The 14,231-nt window shown below is 40.6% G+C and overlaps 1 protein-coding gene across 1 annotated transcript in view; it reads right to left on the bottom strand.

Moving 5' to 3' along the window:
* PKHD1L1 (polycystic kidney and hepatic disease 1 (autosomal recessive)-like 1) overlaps window positions 1-14,231 on the bottom strand; it is a 180,730-nt gene that overhangs the window by 65,016 nt on the left and 101,483 nt on the right. Inside the window, exons 47-51 of the mRNA XM_010863452.1 lie at window positions 12,983-13,224; window positions 11,006-11,142; window positions 7,473-8,502; window positions 5,575-5,766; window positions 1,635-1,786 (exon numbers count right to left, since the gene is read on the bottom strand). Of these exons, the coding sequence (XP_010861754.1) occupies window positions 1,635-1,786; window positions 5,575-5,766; window positions 7,473-8,502; window positions 11,006-11,142; window positions 12,983-13,224 (1,753 nt within the window). The remainder of the gene's footprint in view (window positions 1-1,634; window positions 1,787-5,574; window positions 5,767-7,472; window positions 8,503-11,005; window positions 11,143-12,982; window positions 13,225-14,231) is intronic.

A 14,231-nucleotide genomic window follows, 5' to 3' on the forward strand; every position in this document is an offset into this window, starting at 1 on the left:
AGTTCAGTCGCTCAGTCGTGTCCGACTCTTTGCGACCCCATGAATCGCAGCACGCCAGGCCTCCCTGTCCATCACCAACTCCCAGAGTTCACTCAGACTCATGTCCATTGAGTCAGTGATGCCATCCAGCCATCTCATCCTCTGTCGTCCCCTTCTCCTCCTGCCCCCAATCCCTCCCAGCATCAGAGTCTTTTCCAATGAGTCAACTCTTCGCATGAGGTGGCCAAAGTACTGGAGTTTCAGCTTCAGTATCTGCTTTTGAATATGCTATCTAGGTTGGTCATAACTTTCCTTCCAAGGAGTAAGCGTCTTTTACTTTCATGGCTGAAGTCACCATCTGCAGTGATTTTGGAGCCCAGAAAAATAAAGTCTGACACTGTTTCCACTGTTTCCCCATCTATTTCCCATGAAGTGATGGGACTGGATGCCATGATCTTCGTTTTCTGAATGTTGAGCTGAAGCCAACTTTTTAACTCTCCACTTTCACTTTCATCAAAAGGCTTTTTAGTTCCTCTTCACTTTCTGCCATAAGGGTGGTGTCATCTGCATATCTGAGGTTATTGATATTTCTCCAGGCAATCTTGATTCCAGCTTGTGTTTCTTCCAGTCCAGCGTTTCTCATGATGTACTCTGCATATAAGTTAAATAAACAGGGTGACAATATACAGCCTTGACGAACTCCTTTTCCTATTTGGAACCAGTCTGTTGTTCCATGTCCAGTTCTAACTGTTGCTTCCTGACCTGCATACAAATTTCTCAAGAGGCAGATCAGGTGGTCTGGTATTCCCATCTCTTTCAGAATTTTCCAGTTTCTTGTGATCCACACAGTGAAAGGCTTTGGCATAGTCAATAAAGCAGAAATAGATGTTTTTCTGGAACTCTCTTGCTTTTTCCATGATGCAGCGGATGTTGGCAATTTGATCTCTGGTTCCTCTGCCTTTTCTAAAACAAGCTTGAGCATCATACATATATATACCTAACACATACACACATACATATGCATACATTCAGAGAATATTTAATTTCTATAATATTTCAAAACATCTGAAACAATGCTAGCCTTTTTTTTTTTGGTTGCCACATGTAGTATAAGCAGAAGAATGTGAACAGGGAGGAAGATACACAATTCAGGAAACTGGTGACCATTAGCAGTAGAGTGATGACTGATATCAGAGTAAGCCATGCAGAGGACTTCCACTTCATCCAAAAATATTTATTTCTTTAAAAAAATCTGAAGTAAAGAGTCACAAAATGTTACAGAATGTTTGATTCAGATAGCTAGGTAGTGGGCATATGGGATTTGGGCCTGCTATTTTCTGTATCTGCTGTATTTCACAATACAAATAATAAAGCCCTTTACTATTTTCCAAAACATCATAAGTACTCAATAAATGTTAGCTATTATCATGGATATAATAAGCTTAGTACTACAGAAATGTGGCAGAAAGATCGCTTACTTCTGAGTTTTGAAGAAGGATTTTTTTGGCTTGCTTCTGAGATTTAAGATGGGTCATGAAAAGTGTAAATGTGTGAGGCAAGGACAGTCTGGGTCTCACAACTGGTGTGAGTGGGCTGCATTAGAATAATATGCAGCATAAGTGATCAGAAGATGGATTGTGCAACTCTTTATTTACCTTAAATCCATAGAATGTTGACGTATACGATATGTTGGTTACGTGATCTACACCTTTAAAATACCAGTTAATGTGTTTTGCATTCGGAATCAGAGCCATCCAGCCAGACATATGAGTCAGTCGTTTCTTCTGAAAGGGAACAATGCTTGTGCCTATAGGACATAAACAAACAATAGTAATCTATCTCTAGAAAATTTCTTCTGTTATGAGTAAGTACAAAGGTAAATATTAGTCTAGTCAATGGAAGCCTCTAAAGAGATCAGTATAGCATTTCATTACTTATGTTCTAAACATCTTTGTTGACCTGAAGGCCCCAATACTTAATATCACACTTAACTGAAACATAAAATGTTTTCTCACTTGGAATTTTGAATTGATATGGAGCTTATATTCCCTGGGGAAAGATAAAATTGAAATATGATGACATAATGACTAAGACAAAGTGCTTAAATATATAAATACAATTTTTAAAATATCATTGATCTGAAATATTATTCCATTTCTATTCTTCTTCAAAATCCTTGATTTGCAGAGTATGTAAATACATGTCCTAAACATTATTAGATTCTCTCATACTTGCTGTGTTAATAAAAATCAGCCTAATGAGTATGAATGGAAATCTCTGATTGATAGCTCTTAGGGTAGGCTACAAGCAGCCTCTAACACTGGCTGTAATACTCTAAATTTTGTTAATGACAAACCTGGAACCTGAACTACCTGTTAGGGGAAAAAGATTTAATCTGAATAAATGCCTGACAACTTCGGGTGAAGATATGAAAGTATCTCTCACAATATAAAGAAAAAAATCTGTGATTAATTAATTATATTTTTTCCTCTCCCTTCTTTCATCTTTGATTGAATTTTACATTAAATTTGCAACCTCTTCCCTTTCCAAATTAGGAGGAAGAAGTCAGAAGTGAGATTACAAAATAGACTGTCAAGCACACACAGCTATATTTAAAATGCATAATCAACAAGGTCCTACTGCACAGCACAGGGTACTCAGCTTATTGTTATGTGGCAGCCTGGGGGGAATCTGGAGGAGAATGGATACATGTATATGCATGACTGAGTCCCTTAGATGTCCACCTGAAATTATCACAACATTGTTAATTGGTTATATTCCAAATAAAGCAAAAAATTAAAAAAAAAACAAGTAACAAAATCACACCAAAGTTAAAAAAACAAAAAATGAACAAAACAAAAATAAACTGTCATTCTTTTCCTTTGGGGATGTGTACATGCATGCTAAGTCACTTCAGCTGTGTCTGACTCTTTGCGACCGCATAGATTGTAGCCCGCCAGACTGCCCTGTCCATGGGATTCTCCAGGCAAGAATACTAGAGTGGGTTGCCATGCCCTTCTCCAGGGGGTCTTCCCAACCCAGGGATAGAACCGGAGTCTTCTGCATTGCAGGCAGGTTCTTTATCATCTGAGACACTAGGGAATAAAGCAAAATGAATTCCAATATTAAGGGTGAACATATTTTTAGGCTTATGAACTAGCATTAAGTTTTGAAGAGCCCATGACCAGAGGCACTAAAAACAGTTTAAAAAGATATGCAGTATATGAGAAGAACAATGATAATTTGGATTATTCAGCAAATATCCACTCCTCTCCTGTCCTTGAGGGCAGAATACACTCGCGTTCTGTTGATACTGGGTGACTACTTGGGCCCAGGAACCATTAGCAGAACTGACACTGCAAAGACTTAAAAAGTGCTTGCTGGGTGAAACACACCCTCTTGAGCCTCTGTCACTGCAATGCAAAGAGGTACCCGTAGGAGAACAGTGGGTAGCACACTAAGGTGACGTTTGGCATACATGGATAGAAAAAGTATATAGATCTTAGGGGCATGGATTTAACTCAAGTTACCCAAATGGACACTTGCTACTTCTCATCTATTTCCTAGATCCAAGCCAATTCACAGACTAAAAACACCTAACACCGAGTGAGAGAAACGTAGCCATTTATGGGGCTACTGCCTACTAGGGAGAGCAAACTAACCAAATCTTCCAATAATTGTTAGTTTCTGGATTTGAACTGATATAAACCCTCGAAGACTAAATGCCGCCACAGTCAACCAGCTGGAGTGGCAGCTTACAAAGGCTAGGCCATAGAATGAGTCTTTGCTCATCTCATGGCTGGTCCATTGAGGCCACTGGGTCATCTTATGGTAATTCCTCAGTTCCAAAAAGTATAGTGGGAATAGATATAGAACTCTGTTTGGAGAAAGAGCAGAAGTTGAAATGCTCACAAGAAATATCCTACCAAGAGGATCTGATAATATGGGGTGAAGTAACAAAACCCTAGCATGTCCTGATGGATTTGACATAGCTATAATTTTAGCAGCTATAGTATTACTGGTATAATCATGCTACATGTTTTCAAAATTCATTTGGCTTATATTGAGATACATAATTTTAGTTTCAAATTGCAAGTTTCTACCTTGTAAATATCATTAAACATGGAAATTTGGAAACACTATCATCAAGAAGCTGTATCATTTAGATTTATGCAGAAAATGTGGAAAACTATATTTGAGAATCATGTCTAGCAAATCTTTGATGCACCAATGCTTTTCCTATTTTCCAAAATCTGCAGTCTATCAGAACAGTGTATAGGAGACTGGATTAATTATAGATGTTTTAACTAATGCAGCTTCCAGCTGGCTAAGTGGTAAAGAATCCACCTGCCAATGCAGGAGATGAAAGTGATGTGGATTCAATCCCTGGGTTGGGAAGATCCCCTGGAGGAGGAAATGGCCACCCACTCTAGTATTCTTGCCTGGAAAACCCTGTGGACAGAGGAGCTTGGTGGGCTACAGTTCATGGGTCACAAAGAGTTGAACACAACTGAGCAACTGAGAACACACACATTTTAACCAATAATTCAAACAGATGATGGATGTGTGTATAAAGGGATGGAGGGAATGATATAGAGATAAGAGCTAGTCCAGTCAGGCCAGGTCAGACATGATGAAAATAGACATATTTAGTAACTGGAAGAGTTCCCAATGGAGGGAAGGAAAATCAGGTAGGAAGGACTGAGTGAACACTTCAGGAACCATACTTCCCCCTGTCACCCCCTTATCAAGATAACAAATTAAAAGCAATTCTAAACCCTCGAGGGGGGAAAATATAGAAAATAATGCCACAACAAAAAATCTGAGAGATGTGATGATCAGGATTCCTACCAATCTCCATTTAACTTGCTTGTCTGGCTGGTGCAAATGCCAGATGGATCATGAATAATGATGGTAAATCAATGCAATCTCATCAGGCAACAATGTCAAGCACATGTGGTGTTCCACATATAGTATCTTTACTCAAACGACTCAGTAAATCAACAGCCTCTGGCACCTGGGGTGCAGCCAGGGACCTAGCAGATGCACCCCCATCCTACATCAATCAGCAAAGATAATCAAAATAATTTGCTTTCAGGGGCAGAAACGATGTATTTTCACTGTCTTAATCCAAAAGCTATGCCAACTATCCTGCTCTCTGTCACAGTATTGGCTACGGTTGCACACTGCTTAGTCCCTCAGTTGTGTCTGACTCTCTGTGACCCCATGGACTGTAGTCTGCCAGGCTCCTCTGTCCATGGGATTCTCCAGGCAAGAATACTGGAGTATCCTCCAGGGGATCTTCCTGACCCAGGGATCAAACCCAGGCCTCCTGCGTTACAGACAGATTCTTTACCAGGGGAGCCCATGATATTAGGGTGCCTTAATCAGCAGAATGTCATGCTCGTCCACACATTTACTCAATAGTCCTCATAAGTCGTTTCGGGGTGTGTTATTAGTTTCCTGCCTGGCTTATGACTGATATCAATATTATTCTTTTTTCAGTGTTCTAAATAGTGAGTGACAACTCAGGAAGGTGATGAAATTGATGGAAAACATTTAAATGAGTGGGTCACCTGATTACATTCCACTTACCAAAAGAGTCTGAGAGAACCACATCCTTTTCGAACAGGGACACTGGAGACGGCTTGTTGAATGCTATCCGGTGGAAGCTGACCGAGGTGTCACAGACAGACCCGGGGAACCCTGTGCTCCACTCGGCTTCTTGAGTGCAGTGAGAAGGGTCCAGCAGAGGGCTGTGTGGAATGACGGTGTGTCCTTTGTGACCTAGGAGATGGACGCAACAGCACGTTTCACATCAGAAAACTGAAAAGTCCACAGCATATGCTTACTATGATCCAGAGTGCCACCAATACAATCTAGAAGTCTTGGTTCATTTTTTCTTTTTTTGTCATGGAGTAAGGGGCCCTCCTAAAAAGGCTTTACAATGGACTCTTTGCTCAGGGAGCTTATCATGAACATAGCAGAAATATGGGATCTGAAGAACCCATGAGAGACAAAGTAGGGGATGGGATGGGGAATAGGTGACTTGGTCAAGGACACAAGGAAGGATTTAAATCCAGGCTGTCTGACCATAAAGCCTGGGCTCTCAACCAAGAGTCTGTCAACAAACATTAAGAATCCATGCTGAGGGACATCCCTGGAGGTCCAGTGCCTAGGACTCCATGCTCCCAAAGCAGGGGGTGCAGGTTTGATCCCTGATCAGGGAACTAGATCACCAAATGCCACAACTAAGAGTTCATATGCCCCAACTAAATATCCTGCATGTTACAACTAAGACCTGGCACAGTCTAACACATAAATATTAAAAAAAAAAGAAGAATCTAAGCTGAATTAAGGAATAAACATCAATAAAGCTCTCTATATTGGAATTATCCAAATGTTCTCCTTCTTAAAGCCACAATTAGAATAGGAAACAAATCAACAATTATAGGTGAGTATTCAGTCTATTTGACTATTGAGATGAACCTTCTTTCCAAGGCTTTCAAAAACATTTGTTGGTATCTACAGGTTTACTTGTCAGTTGTTCCTCTTTTATAAGGTATTATGCAGAATCATACATACATACACATCCTTCCTATCTTATTTAGCCAAATTGTTATTGTTGTTTAGTCACTAAGTCATGTCCAACTCTTGCCACCGCATGGACTGTAGCCCTCCAGGCTCCTCTGTCCATGGGATTTCCCAGGCAAGAATACTGGAATGGGTTGCCATTTCCTTCTTCAGGGGGTCTTCCCAACTCAGGGATCGAACTTGTGTCTCCTGCACTGGTAGGCAGACTCTTTACCACTGAGGCACCAGGGAAGCCAAGTCGTTATCATTAAAATTTTATAAAAATGCTAAATTCTAGGAATCATATTTACAGAAAGATCTGAACTTCAGATGGTAGAAAAATTTAACCTACAAAGAATGTTGAATTTTGTACTAAAGTTCACATATTCTTTGAACCAATTCCAAATTCAGAATTTAGATTGGAAAGAAAAAGGCTAACAGTAGGCCTGGGACTTACTACTTCCCTCTAAGGTACTTGAACAGGATGTATCCAGTCTGTCCACATTGCTTATGTAAATAAACCTGGAATTTATACGTCTATAGGCCTGACTGGCTGGAGAATTTGGGTAGTCATGTAATTAACTGAATAAGAGATAATGACATTTTCAGACTGACATGGCTTTCTTTTGTGATCCCTAATTCCATAAATATTGTTTAAAATTTGCTATTAACTCAAAACCAAAGTGCAAATGCAGGAAAAAAAAGGACACACACGGAGGCTGAATGTGATAGGTTGGGACTTCTCCAGAAAAGGATGTGTCATCTATGACTAGTGCTGACCTATATCTTTAGGTCATCAGGAAAGTTTGGTACCAGGTAAGATCTGTGATTCACCTGAATATGCTATGACAATTTAAGTCCGTGTTAAGTGAAAAATGTAGTTCCAAAATATTTTATCAGAAATGAAAACATCACCTTACCTGTAAGCGAACCATCAACATCAATCAGTACCACTTCATGTTCCCATCGAAAGCCAGCCTTGTTCGGCGTGTGAGAATACTGGATGCCAGCGAATTTTGCACTCCACCCTCCACATCTGTGGTTACAAACGCCTGTGATGGACGTCACTCCCAAAGCTGCACATCCAGGACGGTCAAAGTTCATGAAGTGTACGGAAGAAACAGTCAATCCTTCACTAAACGGGAGAACCAGGCCTTTTGTCGTGCAAAATGCAGACCCCATCCCCAGTTCATCAAGATGACCAACTATTTTGGCATTTTTAATCATTGCTCCATTGGTTTCACCCCATCCTCCAACGTAAGGAGCCAGGATCCTCTTTGTTTCAATTCCAGCCTCGTAATTATTTACCATCACAAAGTTATGGAACTGAAGGGCACCTCCGTTGACCCATTCGGCTCCTTTTTGACAATTCCAAGTTGTCAGTGAATGAAATACTGCAGGCATTGGCACCGAAGAAGTACACGATCCTGTCTGCATGGGGAAATATTCTTCAAAGATCCACAATCCAAACCAACCTTGAGAATGAACAGTGTTGTTAAAGAATTCTCCAAGAGGGACTCTTTTTTGGCAAATGTTTCTGTCATAGGACGGCCCATCAGGGTGGTTGTTCATTCGGTACCAAAAGCCAAAGTGAGTGCCACCAGCAGCCGCGTTGTGTCGTATGGTGTTGTTTGGATTGGTTACCCAAAATGCGGCTGGAGTCACATCATCATTCAGAAGACTAGTACTCTGATGTACAAATACTGCCAAGTTATATTGCAGGATATTGCCATGTTCAATGCCATCTTCTATAAAAAATGCTCCTCCCCTGATATCATATATAATATTCCTCTCGACCAGAAGGTGATGTGTGTTATGGATAGTAATAGCCCTGTTAAAGGTCTGGTGAATTGCACAGCCTTTTACGTAAGATTTAAACTGTAAATCTCCAAGAAGGTGCCAATGTATTGGATATCGTCCCAACCGGAATGCCTGACCAGCATGGAATATCTGTCAAGCCCAGAAATTACAGCTATTCAGTGATACACATAGAGTTTGCTGGCTCATACTTTTCTTGTTTCAAAATAATATCCACTTTCACATTAATTATTATTAATGCATTGATCTCTCCCATATTATTCCTGTTTATCATTTTAAAATGTTCTTTGACCCCCAACCCACCTTGTTTTATTCAATATATGAATATAACAGCCCATGTGTGCTCATGCTTTTTATCAAATGAATGAATGAACAAAAGTCATCTTCAACTCTTCCACTTTTCACCTTACTCTGATATGAAACTGTGGTGTTGAGCAAAACACAACCTCTTAAAATACTTCTTTTTCTCCTCCTTTTAATCCTTACTTAATTATAAGAAATATTTCTTGAATATTTATCAAGTGCCAGATATTGTGCTAAATGTCATATGCATGATCACACTCTTTACTACAATCTTAGGAAGTAGCCACTCATCAGAAGCTTCATTTTATAGATGAAGAAAGTGAAATGTTGAAATGCTGATTATCTATTTCATAGTCACAAAGCTCCACCTAAACCCACTGGTCTGAATAGAGAGTTGGCGCTCTTACTAACCACTCTGCTATACTTTCAAAGGTCTACAATCCACCTGATGCAAAGGGCCAACTCATTGGAAAAAACCCTGATGCTGGGAAAGATGGGAGGCAAAAGGAGAAGTGGGCAGCAGAGGATCAAATAATTATACAGCATCACCAACTCAATGGACATGAATCTGAGCAAATTCCGGGAGATAGTGATGGACAGGAGAGCCTGGCATGCTGCAGTCCATGGAGTCGCAAAGAGTCAGACACGACTTAGTGACTGAACAACCAAAACGATCTAATAATCTAAGACAGAAGACACCTCTGTGTGTGTGTATGTGTGTGTATCTGTGTAATATAATCTTATGAGGTTTGGAAATAAAATGTTATGTCACCCATTTATTTTCATTCTTCATATAAAAATAAAAATTAACTATTACTAATATTTACTATACAGGTCAACCCTGGTAACGTGACTTAGTCCATATCCAGAAGTTACACATGTGTAATATAACCTAGGAGGAGGAGAATTTTACCAAATGTAGCCATTGACTTTGCCACCCTTACTACAGTTGGATGTTCCCAATTTAACAAATTTATGGATTTTACTATCCTTCCTTCCTTAGCATCCTCCTTCCTTTTATTGAATACTTGATAAAAACTGTGCTAAACCCAGATTATATAGACTAAAGATACAGAAGAGCTCCTGATATCTTGGGTATATTTATTCTTTTATTTATGTGTTTATTCAATTTATAGGCAATTAAGAATCTGGTTTGTGCCAAGCACTGCTCCAGCTACAGAGGAATCAGTAGAAAACTAGAAGGATTGCTTATGTTCTAGAAGAAGAGATTAAAAAATAAAACCAAAATATATCTGGAGTTATGAGTTAATAAAGAAAAATAGGAATTTGGCAGCTCTTTCAAATAAAGGTGGTGAGGCATGGCCTCTCTGAGGAGATACACTTGAGGAGAGATTTGACTGAAATGAGTGTGAACACAGAAGTACCTGGGAAAGAAGCATTGTAAGGAAGATGAAGAGCATGTGCAAAGACCTGAGCTAGGAATGTGCCTGACGTGGTCACATACACAGGGAGGCCTATGTGGCCAGCATGGCGGGCGCCAAGGATGGTTCACCAAGACAGCAAGAGGCCAGAGTGGGTCAGATGATGTGGCTCCTCTGGGAAGAGCTTGGACATTTTGTATTAAGTGTATTGTGAAGCTCCTGAAGAGTTTCGAACACAGTGTGGCAAGATCTGCTTCACACTTTAACGCCTGAACTTTGTCCACAAGTCTCTTCTCTACATCTGTGTCTCCACTGCTCCCCTGCAAACAAGTTCGTCAGGACCGTCTTTCTAGATTCCATACACGTGCACTAATATATGTTATTTTCTCTTTCTGACTTACTTCACTCTGGATAATAGGCTCTAGGGAAATGGGAGGAGGGTTCAGGAGGGAGGGGACATATGTATACCTGTGGCTGATTCATGGGGACGTATGGCAGAAACCAACACAAGATTGTAAAGCAATTATTCGCCAATAAAATAAATTAAAAAATAAAAAAGCTGAACTTTGGCTGTGGTGTGGAGATTACGCTGCAAAAAAGGTGGAAGCAGGAAGACCAATTAGGAGAAAAGCATAGTAGTCCAGGTGAGAGGTGACAGTGGTTTGGGTTCGGAACCAGGTGGAGTGCTGGTAAAATAGTGGATTCAGGATACACTATTTTGGGATATAACCTGTTAATGAATTTGACATGGGGTGGGTATAAGAAAAGCAGAGAAACAAAATTTTGGCATGATGACATACATGAATAACAATAGATGTATTGACACTGTTTATTTATCTGTCTCCTCTACCAAACATCATTATAAGCAGCATCTGGCAAAAAGCAGGTGCTCAATACATACTCATTGTATAGACAACTTTGGACAAACCGCTAATAGTAGTGTCTCTTACCTCTACATATTCTATCCTTCCAGTTACCATGTTAGCACCAGCTATAGGAGCATGAAGCATAATGCAGCCTCCAAACTGGTCACTTCCTATTTCTTCTCCAAACTTTCCTTGGAGACATGTCTGTGTAGCAAATTCACCTTTAAAAATAATTTTAAAGATACAATAAAGGAAAACCATGTCAAAATCCTCTCATATAAAGACTGCTTTTCACACCTAGTTATATCTTTTTATTTACATATAATTTTAATCTTATCCTAGAACATAATTGCTTGCATTCATGTTATCTTTTCCTCTGCACAGTGAGGAAGGTAAGAGCCTTGTCTTGTTCACCTCCGCATTCCCTAAAATACTTTGCTGTGCTGTGCTTAGTCTCTCACTTGTATCTTACTCTGCGACCCCATGGACTATAGCCTGCCAGGCTCTTCAGTCCATAGGGGAGTCTCCAGGCAAGAATACTGGAGTGGGTTGCCATACCCTCTCCAGGGGATCTTCTCAAACCAGGGATTGAACCCAGGTCTCCCGTATTGCAGGCAGATTCTTTACTGTCTGAGCTACCAGAGAAGCCCAAAAGTACTCACTTTAGTATCTTTCAAAGATACTAGATAAATGTTTGAATGGCTGAATGAATGCTGATAAAGGTATTTTGCTTTATTATCTCTGAATTTATTTTCCGCAACATTTGGGATTAACATAGTTGATACAATCTTACACTGGTACAAGATTAGAACATGCATTATCTCACTTAATTCTTACGATAGTAGGTTGGCAGAACAGGAAGTATCTTTAATAAATAATCAGGATGAATCTAGGTTTATGATGGACATAGTGAGATGATGCAGATGAACTGGAATCAGAATGCAGGTCACTTGACATTGAATCCATTGAGCTTTATCTTATGCTTCCCACTGAAGAAAAGGCTATACCTAAGGTGTACCAGTTATTATTCAACTATTTATAGGATTGTAATGGCAGTGGGCTTCACTGGCAGCTCAGAGGTAAAGAATCTGCCTGCCAATGCAGGAGATGCAGGTTCAATCCCCTGGGGAAGGAAACGGCAACCCACTCTGGTATTCTTGCCTGGAGAATCCATGGACAGGAGACCCTAGCCGGCTGCAGTCCACAGGGTCTCAAAGAGTCGGACACGACTTAGCAACTAACCAACAACAGTAGTAGTGATCACATAAAATATTTAAAGAGACTTAAATGCACTGTGCTTCCTAACTATACACATTTATATAGTTATACATAGTTTTATGTAAACATATATACACACATATGCATATGTATGTGTGTGTGTGTGTATACACACACATACATGTGTGCATGCTAAGTAGCTTCAGTCGTGTCCAACTGTTTGCAATGCTGTGGACTGTAGCCTGCCAGGCTCCTCTATCCATGGGATTCTCCAGGCAAGAATACTGGAGTAGGTTGCCATGTCCTCCTCCAGGGAATCTTCCCGACCCAGGGATGGAACCTCTGTTTTCCACAGCTGCTGCACAGCAGGTGGATTCTTTACTGCTGAGCTACTGGAGAAGTACATATATATATATATATTATATATATGAGAACTATGGTAGGTTAAGGATAGCCATAGAACCAGTCCCAACTACTGACACCTGAGTAGAAGAGCACATGTCCCTTTAGGACCAAAGTAACTAACTGCTGGTGCTTAACTTCCCGGCCTTCTGATCTCCTGTCTCAGAAACCATGGAAACCCATGTGGAGATGAAGCCTCCATCAACCCAGACACTGGAAAATTACAGTGATCAGAGCCCCCCTGTTGACTCATACTGGACACATGTAGCATAAATAAGAAATAAACCTTTACCATTTTAACTCACTAAAATTTGGGGCTTATTTATTGCCAGTGCATAACCAAGTCTCTTAGTTCTGAACAGGAGCTGATTTTGCCCACAGGGAATATTTCTGCAATGTCTGGAAACATTAAAGTTGACACACTAAGGCTACTAAAGTTACCTGTGTCAAATCCATCAGGACACGCTGGGATTTTGTTATTCCACTCCACGTTGTTAGATCCTCTTATTAAAATATTTCTTGTAAGAATTCCAATTTCTGCTCTTGCTTCAAAAAGAGTTCCATCAGGGAGGGTGACAGTGATCCCCAAGTGTGTGTAATTCAGTGGATCAGTGAGCGTTATGTTCCTGCCATCAACAGATACAGATGCAATGGTCCTTTTTTCATTTTCTTGTTGGCTGTGTCTGTAAAAATTTTAACCACAAGCTCTCAGAATTAATATAAATTAACACAGTATTGCTTTGGTATATTTGTTTTATTCTATTTTGAAAACTTCATCTGTAAAATAGGAAAAAAATGTTTATGTCATACAATATGCTGAAGAGGAATTTGAAGATGGTAGTTTACTCTCTCTAAAGTATTCAAAAGAACAACTCCTTTACAACTTTGAGGATCACACACAGTGGCTCTCAACCAAGGATGATTTTATTCCCCTGGGGACATTTGACGATGCCTGGACACATTTTTGGTTGTTATAACACAGCAAAGCAGGGGCTGTTGTATTGGTGTAGGTGCTGTTGGTGTTGGTATTGGTGGTACTGGTGGTGGTGGTGTTGGTGGTGGTGGTATTGGTATTGGTGGTGGTGGTGTTGGTAGAGGTGGTGTTGGTGGTGGTGGTGGTGGAGGTGGTGTTGGTGGTGGTGTGTTGGTGGTGATATTGGTATTGATGGTGGTGGTGTTGGTGGAGGTGGGGTTGGTGGAGGTGGTGTTGATGGTATTGGTATTGGTGATGGTGGTGTTGGTGGTATTGGTATTGGTGGTAGTGGTGTTGGTAGAGGTGGTGTTGGTGTTGGTGGAGGTGGTGTTGGTGGTATTGGTATTGGTGATGGTGGTGTTGGTGGTAGTTGGTATTGGTGGTAGTGGTGTTGGTAGAGGTGGTGTTGGTGTTGGTGGAGGTGGTGTTGGTGGTATTGGTATTGGTGATGGTGGTGTTGGTGGAGGTGGTGTTGGTGGTATTTGTATTGCTGGTGGTGGTGTTGGTAGAGGTGGTGTTGGTGGTGGTGTGTTGGTGGTGATATTGGTATTGATGGTGGTGGTGTTGGTGGAGGTGGGGTTGGTGGAGGTGGTGTTGATTGAGGTGGTGTTGGTGGTATTGGTATTGCTGGTAGTGGTGTTGATAGAGGTGGTATTGGTGTTGGTGGAGGTGGTGTTGGTGGTGGTGGTATTGGTATTGGTGGTGGTGGTGTTGGGG

Source organism: Bison bison, unplaced genomic scaffold (genome assembly GCF_000754665.1).
Source record: "Bison bison bison isolate TAMUID 2011002044 unplaced genomic scaffold, Bison_UMD1.0 scf7180017864491, whole genome shotgun sequence".
NCBI classification, from domain to species: domain Eukaryota; kingdom Metazoa; phylum Chordata; class Mammalia; order Artiodactyla; family Bovidae; genus Bison; species Bison bison.